Raw genomic sequence first — 15,322 nt, 5'->3', positions numbered from 1 at the left:
TCCCTACACCCGACCTTGCCTCCCAGGGCTCCCCGTGGAAGCAGGATGGAAGGGAAAGCAGGCAGACAGATGGATGGATGGGGAAGGGGGAGGGCCTCCTCCCCCTGGTGCCTTCGCAGCCACAGAGCTGACTCTTCCTGGCTTCTGGGTTCCTTGCTCTCTTTAGTTAAAAACGAAGGGGGAGGCGAGGGCAGGAGCGGGGCAAGGCCTGGGCCCAGCCCGGCATGCGGTAGCTCCCCGCAGGGCGCCAAGGAAGAGACGCCCCCAGCGTCGCGTCACGGCGTAGCTGGGCTGGCATGTCCAAGAGTCTCTAAACTAGGGGTGGGGAGGGGAGCAGCTGCTGTGGAGTCTGTATCCAGGGTCAGAAACCAACCCAACACAACCATCTGCTGCCTGGCCCAGCACTGAGGCCATCGTTCTTGTCCGTGTCCCACCGTGGCTAGGAGCAAGGTCCCTAGATGTGTCCCCTCCGCTGACGCTCCCGGGGAGAGGGGCAGCTCTCCAGAGGGCTTTGGTAGTGTTGGTTGTACATCCAGACGTCGAGTCAGCAGGTGAAGTCCTCAAAAGTGCCCCGGGTTGAGTGATGAGGTAGGATGTTGGCTGCGTACGTCATGCCAGCTGGGTGGCCCCTTATGCTCTCGCAGGGGTTCTGGGCACAAGGGAGAGGCAAGTTAGGAGCAGTCAGTCCCTGCGTGTGAAGACAATCCCAAACGCCCGGGCAATGGCAACGCGAGCACTGCTAGAGAGGGAAAGGTCCTTAGAGGGTCAGCCCTTCAGTGCCCTGATGCCCCCGCTATGCGGGCACTGGAGGGTGGAGGCTAACTCTGGCCGGGCCCCGGGCACCAGGGTGGCGCCTCGAGTACTCACGTGGCGCTTCACATCATCCATGCTCAGAGCAACGCCCTGGTCCGCGTTGTTCCTTCTGTGGTTCTTTCGGCACTTGCCCCGGCGACACAGCTTGTGCTTTATAACCTGGGGGCAGCAAGAGCATCTGCTGGCTGAGACAGCCCCTCTGGACACGAGCAGCCCCGTGCTCTTCAAAGCTGGGGAAGGGCCAGGTCGCCAGCGATGGGATGTCTGCGACGGGAAACGCACAGGCCAGATCCTGCTTCCAGCAGGGGATCCAGCGTGACTCCACGTCCTGCACGCGCACTGGGAAGGCTGAGAGCACAACCCCACAGCACCAGTGTCTGGGTAGGAAGGGTGGGATAAGAGTACGGTGGGAGGGATGTCTTCGCAGGAGGCATTTGGGTCCATAAGGATTGGAAGAGGAGCCCAAGCCTGGCAGAGGCCCAGGGAGTGGCAAAGCAGAAAAGCCCAGGCTGACGCGACGGGGCTGGAGGGTAAGATCAGGCCAAGAGCGGCCGGCAGGCAGGCAAGGGACATGGAGCAGGGGAGCAGCTGCTCTGGGCAAGGCAGGGTCTGGGCAAGCAGGTTGGCAGGGAGGGGACCTCTGGGGAGCGCTCTGCTGCACAGCAGGGAAGGGGGCTTTATCCCCCCGCGGACGACCAGGCTCCAAAGCCAAGGAGAGGGGAGAGCGAGGCAACTCACCTCATAAACATAATCAACCAGCTCTAGCACAGTCAGGATACTGGCCCCAATAAACAGCCCCATCTGCCCACCAATGTCACCTGCAGAGGAGAGGGGACGAGAGGCAGTCAGGGGGGAGCAGCAGGCTCTGCTCCCAGGGGCTGGGTGACAGCAGGGATGGAAGCAGAGAAGGAGAAAAGAAAGGAGGTGGGAGGGAGGAGGCGGCAGCTGCACCTGTTGTAGTGACTCATTTGCCTGCAGCGACAGGCCGGATCCCTCTGCCGTTAGTTCACACTAATCTTGTTAGCACCTGCCTGTGATGGGGACCCTTGCAAGGCCAATGCCTGGTAAGATCAGCTGGGGATTGTGGGCCTGACCCTAGAGAAGGCAGCAGGGGGGGGGGCATGTGCCCCAGAAAAGGCAAGCCAGGATGGCCTGTGACCCACTGTGGACAGGGACTGTGCCCCAGGGGGTGGGTGGACACCACCTATCTTGGGCACTTCCAGTCCCAGAGGTGCAGTGTGAGTCCCCGCAAGCTGCTGTGACTGCACGTGCACATCTCACCCGACTGCCTGTCCTTTATCTGCAGCCCTCCGCCTCCCCATGGCTCACCCGCTGCTCCACAGGCTGTGGTGGTCCTCAGCTCAGGCTGAGGCTGGGTGCCCAGGTGACACAGGTGCGACTTGGCGACCTTGTCCCACAAGCCTATTCCCTGAGCCCAAACCTCGACTGCTCCACACAGATGGAGCGGATGAAGCCACCGGTGTTTTCTAGATCCTTTATTCAAAGAACCCAAGTGTCTGGAGGCTGAGGAGGGAGCCTGGTGCGAGCGGGCCTGGCTTCTGCTGCTGCCGAGCAGGCTGGTGGGTCATGCTGCTCACAGCACTAGGGTCCCCAACTGCCCTCCCTGCCCCAGATCTCGCTGCTCCCCATGGCTAGGCAGGAGGCAGAGCCCGTACGCCTGGGAGGCAGCCTAGGATCCCTGCTGAATGGACCCTTAGCACATGCTAGGCCAGCACTGCTCAGGAATGAGCGCAGGCCTAGCTGGGTCTCTTCCCAAGCATGGCCACCAGCACCTGCAGACTCACCCAGCAAGCCAGCCACCTCGTAGGCTTTCTTCTGCTCGATGGTCTCGTAGTTCAGGGCTTCAAAGAAGATGTCCAGCACCAGGATGTTCTCTCTGCGAGAGACGGGTGAGAGGGGCATCAGAGCCTCTGCACACATCAGCATGGGGCGTGTGAGCAAAGACCCCGGCAGGGTCCAAGGCCAGGGAGTCGGGTGCTCAGTCAGCACCAAGCCCCCTGCAGCTCTGAAGACAGGGCGGGCACCCACTGGAGGAGTCAGTGGGAGGCAAAGCCCTGCTGGCCTGGGCACCCCTCAGCTCTGCCCCAGCCCCTGCCTTTCCTTCTCCCCCCAGCGTACCCGATGTACTGTTCCGACTTGTTGTACTTCTTGGCGAGGTACTTGGCCGAGGCCTTGCTGGGAATCTTCACCATGGACAGCTCCTTGCCGTAGCGGGTCACGTTGCAGGGCATCTCACAGATGCAGTAATCGTTGTCCTTCTCCACCAGGAAATCTGGGAGCAGGAGATGGGGAGAGACAGAACGGATCGAACCGCGGCAGCCCAGACGCTACCAGGGCCGCGGGGCTGTTTGCAAACCTCAGGCCAGCACCCCCTCGGGCTGACGACCGACCTGGGGCACTCACGGAAGTGACTCGAACTACAGAAACTGTCGCCAGCTGCCAACCATGCAGATACAAGGAGAGGAAGGGGTGGAGATCGCCCAAGGGGAGGGGGTTGACGGAGGAGGGCAGAGGTGGGAAATACGGCACGGAAGGTCATGAAACAAAGTTCTTCATAAAAGCGTCTCCGCAGGTTGGGAGGGATGAAAGTCAAGGGGTGCTGGGGTCTGCTGTGGCTGAGTCCCCACTGCTGCCTGCCACGGGCAAGGCTCTGCCACGATCCAGGGGGCCACGGGGTTGCCGGCAGGTGTGGCAGGACTGGCAGCAGGGGTTGTTGGGTCTTTTTCCTCTCTTCAGGGGCTTGTGCAGATAAAAGGATCAGAGTCTACTGCAGCTGCCTGCTTGTGGAGCTATTCCTTTGGCTCATGCTTTTAGCGGTGATAAGACAAGGCTCACATCCCAAGGAAGGCCCTGGCAGGAGCACAGACACCATCAGGCAAGGGACCAGGGAGGCACCTTGGATATAACTAGAGCTTCTTCAGCCAATATGGCTTGGCGACATTGTTATGCTGGGGACAGCAAGACCCATCTAACACAGGGAGCGGAGCTCAGGACATGGCTACAGCTCGGGGCTTCCTCCCCCACGACATGTGGCCGAGGCGCTCGGGCCCCACAGGTGCCCAGGCAAAGGCCCAGGTCAGAACTGAACCGACCCCACACCAAGGCGACTTGCACCTTCCTGGCATGTAATGAGGGCGGAGGTGCTGCAGGGAGGTGCAACTTAAGCAGGGCTGAGGACAGCTTCCAAGCGAGCTTCATCCACCCTCCGGCTGCTGCGAGGGGCTTTCCTCACCCCGGCAGGAGCCGCGCACCTGTCTCCAGGCTAGAGGCCAAGCCTGCAAGGGGGCGGCAGGGCAGGCTCACCTAGGGCCGGGTCGGCGCACTCCTTGTACTGCTCGGGGGTGCAGTAGGGGGCATCGCCTGCAGAAAGGGAGAAAGAGCAACACCTCAGCAAGGCCTGTGCACTGGGACAGGACCCCAGCGGACCCGATCCAGGGAGCAGGGGAGATGCTGGGGTGCATGGGCCATGGTCTGATCTGCCTGGGGCAGGGATACTGACCCCTCACAGGTATCCCCAGCAGGGCTCCAGACCCCAAGCAAGGGGCTGTATGATCTCCCCACCCGAGGACATGCCTGCCTCATGCTTTATCATTTTGGCAGGGGGTGAAGGTGCTGCCCTGGTCCAAAGTGGCTCTCCTTAGCTGAATGTGGCCCTGCTGGGTTGCTCTGGAGCTGCCTGCACTCCCCACCTGCCCTCAGGGGCTCACCAGGCATATGCACCATGCGGCAGTTGCAGTTCTCCACCAGGTAGCGGGTCTCGCAGTCGATGCGACAGGCCGTGATGCTGTAGGTATCGAAGAACTCGGAATCACCGGTGATGGCCTTGCAGTCGCCCCAGGGAGGGGGCAGGTAGATAAGCTGGGGGGCAAGAACAGGAGGCATGAGGACAGGAGTGCCCAGCTGATGCCTGCAGAGCAGCACCATGGAGCAGGTGCCAGCCAGAGCACCCCGGGAGTACCACGCCAGTCGCAGGCCTTGGGCCTGAGAAAACCCCATGGCAGGTCGCTGCCTCCACTGGATGGACGAGGACGCTGTTCGAGGCTGCAGCAAGCCTGGGCTACCACTTGGGAGTCCTGGCCCTCAGCCCCACTCCAGTGACTAGACCCCAGAGGCTGTTTCTGGCCCCAGAATCACGGTGTAATCCCTCCAGGCTCTGGCTGTGCTGCAGGACTTTCCTCCTCCCCTGGCCATACACACCATGGGGGGGATTTTCTGCTCTGCAAAGGGTGGGCAGAAGCAGATCAGGGGCTGCCAGGTCAGTACCAGCCTGGGACTGGCCGTGCCCCTCACCCGCTGCTCCTGGCAGGACACAAAGGTCTGGAATCCTGGTGCTACCCCGAACCCCAGCTGGTCGATTAAGGGAGGCTCATCCTGGCTGTGGATTTGCACTTTGATCCCAGCTTCGAAGGAGGTCTCATCTGTGAGAAACAGAAAGGCAGGACACAGGTGTGCGGCACTTCCCACCGTGACAGTGCAGCCATGCCCTGGGCTCTCACGTTTCAAGCTGCTTTGTGTCAATGGGCTGGATGGGGGAGCCAAGCCCAGAGCTGGGCTTGGCCCCTGCTTATGCTGCTGCAGCCCTGCCCCGAGTGGAGCAGCACGCAGCGAACATGCCCGGGCCCCTCTGCCTCGCGCCGGCTCCCCTGACTCTGGCGTTACTCCAGGCTTGCAGGAGGGAGAGCAGAACGCCCTTGTTCTGGAGCGCTCCCACGCAGGCACCTCGAGCTGGAGACACCGCCTACACGGGGCAGCAGGCACTGCTCCTCCCATGGCACTGCCGCCCTGCACGAGGCAGCGATGCACCCGGGGCACCTCCTGCCCAGTCTCACAGGTTCCTCTCCCTAATCCGGGCTGTGTGCCTGGGGACCCCCACGCCTAGGAGACTGCAGCACCAGGCTTGTCCAGGCAAGGGATGAGCGGTGCAATGGGAGGAGGGGGACGCTGGCCCGCACACCCATCCCCACACTATGGGTTTGAGCACAATTGCTTGGGCTGCTGCTCCCTGGGACTGCAGCACTGGAAGTGGCTGGCACTATCCATAGACAAGTGATGGCTGCTTCATTTACATGGGTAGGCAGTTGCCATGGCAAATAATTGAGGTAGGAAAAGAAGGAAGGGAAAAGAGGCTGACAAAGAAGTGGGAGGGGTTGAGAAGATGGGGGTCTACGGGAGGGACACAGTGGGGAGGAGGGGGGGGGACACTTCTCCAGACAACTGCCCCTGCCCCGACTGGGGATTGCATGGGCTTGTGCGGCTGGCACGGACGCGTGGGGCAGGGGGCTCCTGGGTGGCCCTGTGGGCAGTGCCGGTCCCTCTCTGCGCAAGGCGGGGGCTGTGTGAGCACCTGTCCTGGGGCCCGTTACCTGTCTCGCCCCAGATGGGCAGGTACTCGTCCTGCTGGATGTCCAGCATGATCTCCAGGCCATTGCCGGTGCCGCCCTTCACGGTGATGAGAGGGGACTTCCCGTCCTGCCCCGCGTTGAAGGTGTAGCACTTCCCGTAGCGCGTGAAGACCTGTTGGGGGGGACGGGGGGGACAGTCAGAGCCACGGCTGAGCCCACGGGCCATGCCCTCCTGCAGGGCTGGCTCTCCAGGCCTCTGCGCGGTGCGGCGCGGTGCGGGCTCGGCTCGGCCTGTCACAAAATTCACAGCATGTGGGGCTGCTGGGACCGACCCCGGGGACCCATCTGTGCTGGAAGCAGTCTCGCAGCGCAGTAACCGTGGCAACAGCCCCGCGCAAGAGGACTGGCAATGGAAATAAGGCATCGGCCGAAACCCCGGGCTGCCTGCGGGACGGCGCTGGGTCCCTCGCCCCAGGGAGGGCACACCGGCAGCTCGTAGTTACATTGCACTTGCTCACGTTCCCTTTGCAGATGCTCCGCTAACGGGCTCCATTATGGGCACCGGCATGTAATTAACATAACGAGGAACACGGGGAATGTGATGAGACTGCGGATCCTGCCTTTCATCTAGGGAAGCAAGAGCCGCCGGGAAACGTTGGCTGAGCCTCACAGCCCCTCCTCCCTGGCCAGCCTCCATTGCTCGAGATGGGGACCGGCTCTGGGGGAGGCAGGGGCTCGCACCCGGGGACGATGCAGCAGAGCCGGGCCTCGGCGCCCCATCTGCTAAACCACCAAGCCCCGGCTCCACCTCCAGCTGGAAACAGAGCCAGGGGGCCCCAGCTTCCAGCCCCCCGCTCCTTCCCAGCAGCGCAGGATCCCAGGCTGCCTTAGCTGTCCCTGGAGCCACGGGCCTGGCGCTCCAGACCCAGGCTCACCCCACCCGTCCCCGAGCTCCGGAGCTGCCAGGGCCCGGCTGTGCCAAGAGAGCCTGGGCTGGATGCCAGGCAGCCAGTCTTTGGGGAGGCGCGGTGCCAGCTGCGCCCCGAGCCCTCTAACCAGACAGGGATCCTTCCTGCCCCTGGTGCCCATCACCTGTTCCTGCCCCTCCGCCCCCAAGAGCCCTCCTTGCCCTTCCTGCTCCCTCCGTGACTCCGATCCGCATGCCAGCACCTGCCAGGACGTTGCTGAGCAGGGCGCATGCTGCCACTGCCCTGCAAGGGGCGCTGGAAACGGCGCGCAAACCCGAACTCTGCTGCCGCTGGACGTGTCTGGCCCTGGTGGCTTGAACCGCACAGAGGCCACCCAAGCCTAGCATCCCTGGTCCTTGCGTCTGCGGTCCCAGGGCAGCAGGGTGGCTGTAGCCGAGTGCAGGGGTTGCTGTGATGGCCAAGACCAGCCCTCCCATCTACCTGTTCAGAGAAGCAGCTTCCCCTCTGCTCGCCCAGTGCAGGTGTGGGATTCAGGAGGCACCTCCTGGTCTCTCCCTTGCCCCTGGGCAGAGCAGGGCGGACAGCCCATTTCCCACCCCCACCCATAGCCAGACCCAGCAGCGCTGCCAGGGCCCGATTCACCCGCTCGGCTCTTCAGGCGCAAGAGGGGCCTGGGCGCAGCCCCTGCGCTGCCAGTTGGGAGCGCAGCCGAGTGCCACGCACGGGCATTTGGCATCCCTTGGCCCTCCTCACATCCCAATGAGCTGCGCCCGCAAGGCGCTGAGGGCAGGGCACGCAGCCTCCTGTGCGTGAACTGGGCAGAGTCCCAGAGACACATCCCTGGAGCTGCCCCTCGGCTCCGCTGCCCCCACGCCAGCCCAGCAGGGCAGGCCGGCAGTGCTGAGAACCGCAGACGCTCACACGCACCCGCAACGGTAAAAGAAATTGCTTTTGCAAAGTCCTGAGCCCCGGAGAAGCCCTTACCGGCAGGGGCCCCCTTTCTCCTCCAGTCTCAGCCACCCCATCCAGCCAGGTGTCCATTTCCCAACCTGCTCCATTTGGCCTCCCTCCACCTCCCGACGGCCAGGTCCATGCATACTCCTCCTCCCCCTCTCCCTCCCAACATACACAGCACGTTGGCATCTCCCTGGCCTCCTCTTGCTAAGACCATCCGCCCCAGCCCTCCCTCCTGCGGGCCGGTGGATCTTCAGCCAGCCCCGTCACCACCCCTGACTCACGGTGGTGAAGTTGTGGGGCCCACAGCGCTCGCCCCGGAAGCGACAGGAAAGCAGCATCTCCTCGAGCTGGTGGCCCAGCCGGTCCAGGAGGTGGAGGGTGTTGTGGCCCTGCTGTGGGGGCGGCAGGTAGTGGGAGAAGTCCAGCAGCTTCTCCAGCCAGCGCCAGCGCTCCTCTCGCAGCAGCTCGCGCGCCGCGGGCTCTGGCCGCAGCCGCTGGGTGAGCAGCCCCAGCCAGTAGCCGGCGAGGTGCAGATCGGCGCGGCCCATGCGGCGCAGCAGCAGCAGGTTGTTGTTGCAGATGGTGACAGCTGGGAAGGTGAGGTTGCGGGCATAGGCCATGTGCACCTTGGTGTGCACAGGCGAGGACAGCAGGTAGCGGATGCGGTTGGACGACCAGGTGAGCAGCAGGGCCAGCGAGGCCAGTACGGCCATCGCCCAGAACGCCCGGCGCGGGCAGGACAGCCGCCCCGAGAAGACGTACCGCAGCCCGTGGAACTTGGTCTGCTCCAGGAGGAAGGCAGCAACGTCCTGCAGGGAGCCCCGGTCCCTGCCAGCTGGCTCCATGTTGCGCCGGGCCCAGCCCGGCTCCCACCCCTCTTGGGGCCGGGCAACCCTCTCGGGCAGCGGTGGGAACATGGTGGCAGGAGACAGAGTTAGGGGCAAGGAGTCTGCACCCAGAGCAGGATCTCCCTCCCTGCCTCTACTCGCCGTGGCTCTGCCTTTCCAGCATCTCCAGCTCCCTCCCCAGATGGCTCACGGCTCCGCTCCCACGCAGAGCGCTGGCAGGGCCCCCGGAGCAGACGGTCTGGAGGCAGCTCCAGCTCCCTGGAGCCTTGCTCCCATGTCGTTCCTGCCACTCCTGAGCAGCCTCCTGTCCCTTTCTCTGGGCGAGAGGATGCTCAATCCTGCCTGCAGCCTCCTCAGGCAGCAGCTTCCAGCACAACGGCTTGGTGACTGGGGAACTGTCTCCCTCTGGCAGCCACTGCCAGTGACTGCAACTCCCCTTGCCTCCGTGCACCCAGCATGGCAGGATGGGACTGCAGTGGTTCACTGCTTTGTCTTGGGATACAGCGCGTGTGTCCTGGGAGAAGAGGGCTTCAGAGAGAGAGAGCACAGACCGCAGCCCGCCCAGAGATGTGGCTGCAGGCGTGCGTGCGCAGGGACCTGGCTGCAGCCAGGGTAGGGGAGACAAGCCCGCAGGCGCTGCCTGCACTGAGTGGGAGAGATGCCTGCGTCCGAGGCATCTGGCTTCCCATCGACCACCTGGCAGGTGCCCCCCGTGTTCGCTGGTGGCTGCAGGGTGTCCTCCTGATGCCTCAGCTGTGGACCCACTGCACCAGGCCTGTCCTGGTTTGTAAGCACGGTCCCCGTGGTGGTGCAAGGAGGCTGCGGTCCCACTGGAGCCGGGGCTCCGGCAGACAGGAATGGTACAGTCCCTGTGGGATGCTCTGCTACTTTGCCTGCCCGCGTGTAGTAGGGGCAGCAGCAGAGCCCAGGCCTCAGAGGCTGCCTTGGGACTGCCGCGGTGGTGGGGGCAGGAGGAATGGGGCAGCCTCCCCTCCAGAGCCTGGATTCCTCAGCCTGCGGCCGGGGCCCAGAGCCCTGCAGCACCCTTGCGCCCTCCTCTGCCCCCACCTCCACCTGTCCCCCCCTTGCCCAGCACCGGACCCCTGCCAGGACACTGGGCCCCCTCCAGGGACCCTCCTGCCTGGGGGGCTCTGCTGACCCTCTCCAGCCCTGGTCTGTGCAGGGCAGCGCTGCTGCCTGCTGTCCACAGCGAGCGTCTGCAGCTCCAGCACGGCCAAGAGCTAGAGCTGCCTCTTGGGACCAGACGGGTTTGGCTCTGCCCTCCCTTTCCAGGCTCCATCTCACCAGCGCTCTGGCAGGAGGTCCCACAAGGGCATCCTGCCAGCTGGGACTCAAGGACTCCTCCTGGCATCCAGCTGCCAGCTGCAGGGTTTTCCTCGGAGACAGCTGGTTGTGGCACTGCAGCTGTCTGTACCTCCTGGGCTGGATGGCACTTGGAGCAGGACAGGCTCCAAGTCCTCCCAGCCTGTCCTCAGGTGCTACCACACCAAGCTGGGGAGATGCTGAGCTAAAGGAGGCTCCAGAGCCAGCAGAGATCTGCTGCGAGACCATGGGCTGCTGTGCTGGAGCAGGGCAATGCTTGCCAGAGCCTGACACTTCTCATATTCAGCTCCGGAGAAGGGGATGCCGAGGAGTCACCCATCTTCTGTCCCCAGCCACCCCCTCTGTGCCAGCAGGCTCCTCTCCTGGCATCCAGCGCAGCCCCTGTGCCAGGCGGCAGGACCAAGCAGACGAAACGGTAATCCCCAGGGTCACGGCACCCAGCAGGCATGCTGCTGCCACCTGGCAGGTTCCCGTGTCTGGGTGTCTGCTCTTCCTGTCTGTCCAACTGATCCGGCATAGCGGGAGACTCCTACTGTGCCCACTCCTGGGCCCCGGTGGGGCAGGATGGCTGGAGAAGCACACGACTGGAACCCACACCCAACCCTAAGGAGGTCGGCTGGTGGCACGGGACATCTGCCCTCCAGCAAACCGCCACACAAAGCACCCCCCAGCGCCATCCTCCCTGCAACCTCCTAAAGAGGGCAGGTAAGAAACAGCTGCTGGGTTTCATGTCCACACGTTCGTGAAACATCCCACTCTTGTCCCAGTCCCTGCTCCCAGCGCAGTCGGCCACGTGCCCGCGCACGGTGCCCCACAGTGCCAAGGACGATCATTTCTGCAGCCCGGGGTCCTGGCTCCCGGCTCCTCTGGAGGCACGGAGATTAGGCCTATATGGCCACAACACAACCTGACTAACTCAGCCAGCCCTGGCATCCCACAGCTGCAGCCCCCCGCTCTCAGCCTCCTCATAGCGAGACGGACAACCCAGGCTGTCCCCAAAGCGCCCCCACCCATGCCTGCTTGACTTCTGAACAAGCGTATCTGTGTCCTCCTCTCCCCTCCAGCGCTGACCTTGCCCTGGTGAGAGAAGCCTCTGGGGCTGAGCGATCGACCAGCTATCGGGTGTCTCCTTGGCCCGTGCAAGGCGAGCGCTCAGGCGCACACAGCGTGCGGGAGCTGGGCACGTGAGATATTCCTTGTTAAAGGTGAGCTGGGAGGCAAAGACATTTTCCAAAACCTTCCAGACCCCCAAGTAGGAGGCTCCTTGCTAGGGCAGGGACGAGGACCTGGACGGACCTCTGGGAAGAACAAAGAGCATGGGAAGAGAGAAGTGAGGCACAAAAGAGCAGAGCCAAGCCGCTCAAGCCCAGCGCCAGGCTACCTAGGACTGCCCTGCTTACCATCCCTGACAGCAGCCCCTCCATTTGGGCTCGGGAATACAAAATGCTGTAGCCTTGCCCGGGGCAGACACAGCGTCCTGAGGCTGGTCCTTCTGCACTGGCCCTTGGGTAACCCTTCACAAAGCACAGGCTCCCAGCTTGGCAGCCCAGCCCCCTGCCTGGCATCGGCACCTCCCTTAGGTGGGCCGGGCCCGGCACGCCCTACCACAGGCACCTGATGCCTGACAAGCGGGACCAGCATTTCCACAAGTGGATGCCTCCCTCCCCTGCAAACTTGTGACACCAGGTGCCCTGCCTTGCCCTGCTCCTCCTCCTCCTGCCCTCGCCCTGGCTCCCCAAGCCCTTTTACTGGCATTGCAGGTCAGTGTGTGCCCCGGGCACACACGGAGCATTTTAATTACAGCAAGCAGTGCGTTCCCCACAAGGAAGCCAGGAGGCCTGGCTGGTGCTAAAAATGGAGCTAGGGGGTGCTGGGACAGAGAGAGAGAGGGCCAGCGCGGCCAGTCTGATCCGCCGCGCTTGCATGTCAGAGCTGAGCACTAGCGACTCATCGCAGCAGTCAGAGCCTGCACGCCAAGGCAGACCGTCTCCTCGCTTCGTCTGCTGGAACGGGGGGGGCAAGAGGGCAAATGGCGATGAAGCTGCAGCAGTTTCGCCTGGAAGAAGGGTGCACGGCAAAGGGGCTGTCAGGATCCTCCAGGAAGCAGGGAGTGATGTATGGGGTCAAAGCACCACCGTAGACCAGATTTCCTGTGGCAGCGCCAGGTCCCAGATGGTGGAAACACCCCGCATGGGGCATCTGCTCCCCATAAGGACAGCCCGGGCCCCGACTGCAGTCCTACAAGCACCGCTCAGCCTCCCCCGATGCCACAGTCCCGCCGAGCCCCAATGTCACGCCTTGCCGGCAAGCGCGCTCTGTTCCTCCCACACAGGCATCAGAGGGCACCCATCGCTATGCAGTCCTTACTGCGCCTGCACAGCAGAGAGAAACAGGCCTGCGAGGACAGGGCCTAAGACGGAGACGCGCTCCCAGCTATCTGCCATGGAGGGGGACAGCTGGAGCGGGCTTTACTCACCACAGAGAAGTCCTCAGAGCTGCACTCGATGCCCCGGTAGCTGCAGCTCAGCAGCATGTCCTCCAGCTGGTGGCTGGTGCGGCTGTAGAAGGCATGCAGGTTCAGGGCCTCATCAAAAGTCTCCGGGTTGGGCTGGGCCACTGGGAAGCCTGGCTCCATCCAGGTCTCGTACTCTACCAGGGGCGCGATGTACAGCAGGTCGTCCTGGCTGAGCTGCGACGTCCGGACGCGATTGATGTTGCAGAAGGTGATGGCTGGGAAGGTCATCTCAGCACTGTCCTGCTCGTCCAGCAGCGTGACGTGGTGGTACTCCAGGTAGTAGATGATGCGGTCGGCCACCTGGTAGAGGAACATGGAAAGGGAGAGCAGGAAGGCCAGTGCCCAGAGGGCCTGCCGCACGCCAAAGCCACCCTCCACGAAGATGTGGCCGACTCCGTGCAGCGTGCAGCCGCTCGCAAAGGCCGCCAGGTCCGTGGCCGTTCCCTGCTCTTCCTCCTCTGCTTCCTCCTCCTCCTGACCATACAGGAACTCGTCCGCACCTTCCTCGCCTCTGCCCGTGGCCCCGTCGCTTCTGTGCCTGTCCTCGCCGGAGAAGGAGATGGTGCAGAATATCTGGAGGGGCATCCTGCAGTGCCCCTCCACCCTGCGCATTCAGCTACAGGCCGGATAGTGCCCAAGGCCTTTGCTCCGATCCCCTGGGCTGGGTGAAGACGGAACGGGCTGAGAGAGGCAGGGAGCACGAGAACAAGGGAAGGGGAGCGACAGCAAGGGAAAGTTGAGTGAGAAAGAGCCGGTGGTGGAAGGAGAGCGACTGAGCGAGGAAATCAGAGACTGTGGGGGGGAGGGTGACAGAGGGAGGAGTGGAGGGAGAGGGAGGAAAGGGGAAGAGAGAAGAGAATGAGGCCGGACTGGAGGAGTGCGGGAAAGGGGATGAAAGGAGGAGGAGCCAGGGGCGGTTCTGCGGGCCCTACCTGGCCCTCCTGGGACGCGGGTCTGGACCGCGCCTGGCAGGGCAGAGCAGAGATGTGTTGCTGACTCTGAAAGCTTCGCTGCTTGATTTGCTAACAAGTTGGGAGCTCCTGGCCCCGGTGCTCCGTGCAGTTGCCAGCTCCAGACGATAGCACGCGTGTGCATGCCGAGCCAACAGCCCGGCACTGGAATCGGCCCCAGCCGGCAGGGCCTGGGCCTGCCGCAGAGCTCAACACCGTGCCCTGTCCAGAGAGGAGGCGGCGGGGCCAGGGGAGGACCCAGCCCCTGCGCCAGCCTGGCCGTGTCTCAGCTCCGTGGGGCTATTCGGAGTCCAGAGCCACAGGGAAAGCAGGACACGCGCTTCTCCTGCTCTGCACGGCTAATGGGCAGCACGCTTTCCCAGAGCACTACAGCTGCCTTCCATGAAGCCAGAAACCCCACGGGAGACCAGGTCCAGGCTTTCCTCTAAGCCCCAGCTCCACAGCCACAGCACCGGGGCATGGCTTCCCTCTGACATGCTGAATGGAAACAGGGCCAGGTGGGTCAGCCTCTGGGCTGCAGGTCTGCAAGGGTCTCCAGATGACTCCGTGGGGGCACGGCCTCATGGTCCATGCCCACGCCTGGTGCTGGACATCATGGTGCTTCCAGAGGCCGCGGGGATGGGGCTGACCCCACTCCAGCCAGCCTAGAGGGTGTTGGGCTTCTGCGCTGTGATGACACTGTGGAAGATGAACGCCCTGGTGCTTTGGCCAAATCTAGGTAACTCCACGCCTTTCTCCCTAATTGCAAGGGGATGCAGCGCTCTTCTTCACTTCCCGCTCAAAGTAATGGCAGCCTTGGGGCATGCAATGAGCTGTCGCACTCCGCTCCAGAGCTGGCCGCACCCGCGTCAGCAGTAATTCCCTGGCAATAAGCAGATCAAGGTTGCAGCTTACAGGAGCCAGGCAGATGCCCGCTGCCCCTTCAGGACACAGCTCACCCAAGATGCTGGCCTGCTGCTGGGTGGCTGGGCTGGGGGCGGCACAGGCTTGGCGTGGGGTGGCAGGAAGGGCACCCCAGCGGCAGGGGGCTGCTGCCCAGCTCCTTGACCCTCAGCCGTGGTGGCAATGGTCATGCAGAGGCTGCAGCTCAGCCTCCAGCCCCAGCAGGTCAGTGATGGGGAAGCCCTTGGTGTGCAAGCTGGGGCCGTCCAGCCACACCTCCTTCTTGCTGGGTATCGCCACTCTGCCCTTGGCCCAGCCCTCGGCACCCTCCTCCAGCACCAACTGGGGGCTATTTAGCCCACTGCCCCAGTCAGCTGGCTCCAATCAGCTCTGTGCATGGGCAGTGGGTGGGGGGGCGCTGCCCAGCCCCTGGGATTACTGGCCACTGAAGTCCCCTGACAACTGGGGGGCCGGGTGTGTGTGTGTGTGTGTGTGTGTGTGGCACCCCCCTGACCGCAGTGCCCTGGGCGGTCACCCACGCTGCCCATCCCTAAGGCCGGCTCTGAGTCAGGCAAGGACAGGGCAGGGAGTGGAGGGCAGGTGGACTGACCTGCAGGGACAGCTTCACCTGGCATGTCCAAGGAGCGGGGAGGCAAGGCTGGAGCCAGGGCTGCAGCGCATGTCCCGCAAGGAGGTGGCG

At 63.6% G+C, this 15,322-nt stretch overlaps 1 protein-coding gene across 1 annotated transcript; it reads right to left on the bottom strand.

Moving 5' to 3' along the window:
* Window positions 1-54: 54 nt before the first annotated feature.
* On the bottom strand, window positions 55-13,381 carry ASIC1 (acid sensing ion channel subunit 1). The gene is made up of 10 exons (XM_014523211.2): window positions 12,731-13,381; window positions 6,198-6,348; window positions 5,125-5,252; window positions 4,542-4,692; window positions 4,138-4,194; window positions 2,953-3,106; window positions 2,619-2,710; window positions 1,552-1,631; window positions 868-972; window positions 55-649 (listed from the first exon to the last, which is right to left on the bottom strand). The coding sequence occupies exons 1-10, from the start codon at window positions 13,379-13,381 to the stop codon at window positions 545-547; spliced, it is 1,674 nt and encodes a 557-aa protein (XP_014378697.2). The 3' UTR covers window positions 55-544.
* Between the last annotated feature and the right edge of the window lie 1,941 nt (window positions 13,382-15,322).

Source organism: Alligator sinensis, unplaced genomic scaffold (genome assembly GCF_000455745.1).
Source record: "Alligator sinensis unplaced genomic scaffold, ASM45574v1 scaffold1329_1, whole genome shotgun sequence".
Classification (NCBI taxonomy): Eukaryota; Metazoa; Chordata; order Crocodylia; family Alligatoridae; genus Alligator; species Alligator sinensis.
Note: the sequence above shows the minus strand (reverse complement) of the source record. Positions and strands in the feature narration are given on the sequence as shown.

Excerpts from the sequence above, each read along its gene's own strand:
- ASIC1 (XM_014523211.2), bottom strand. The coding sequence starts at position 13,381 with ATGCGCAGGGTGGAGGGGCACTGCAGGATGCCCCTCCAGATATTCTGC. Across the intron at positions 3,107-4,137 it reads GTGCGCCGACCCGGCCCTAG|ATTTCCTGGTGGAGAAGGAC; the intron begins GTGAGCCTGCCC and ends TCCTGCTCCCAG. Across the intron at positions 973-1,551 it reads TGGTTGATTATGTTTATGAG|GTTATAAAGCACAAGCTGTG; the intron begins GTGAGTTGCCTC and ends TGCTGCCCCCAG.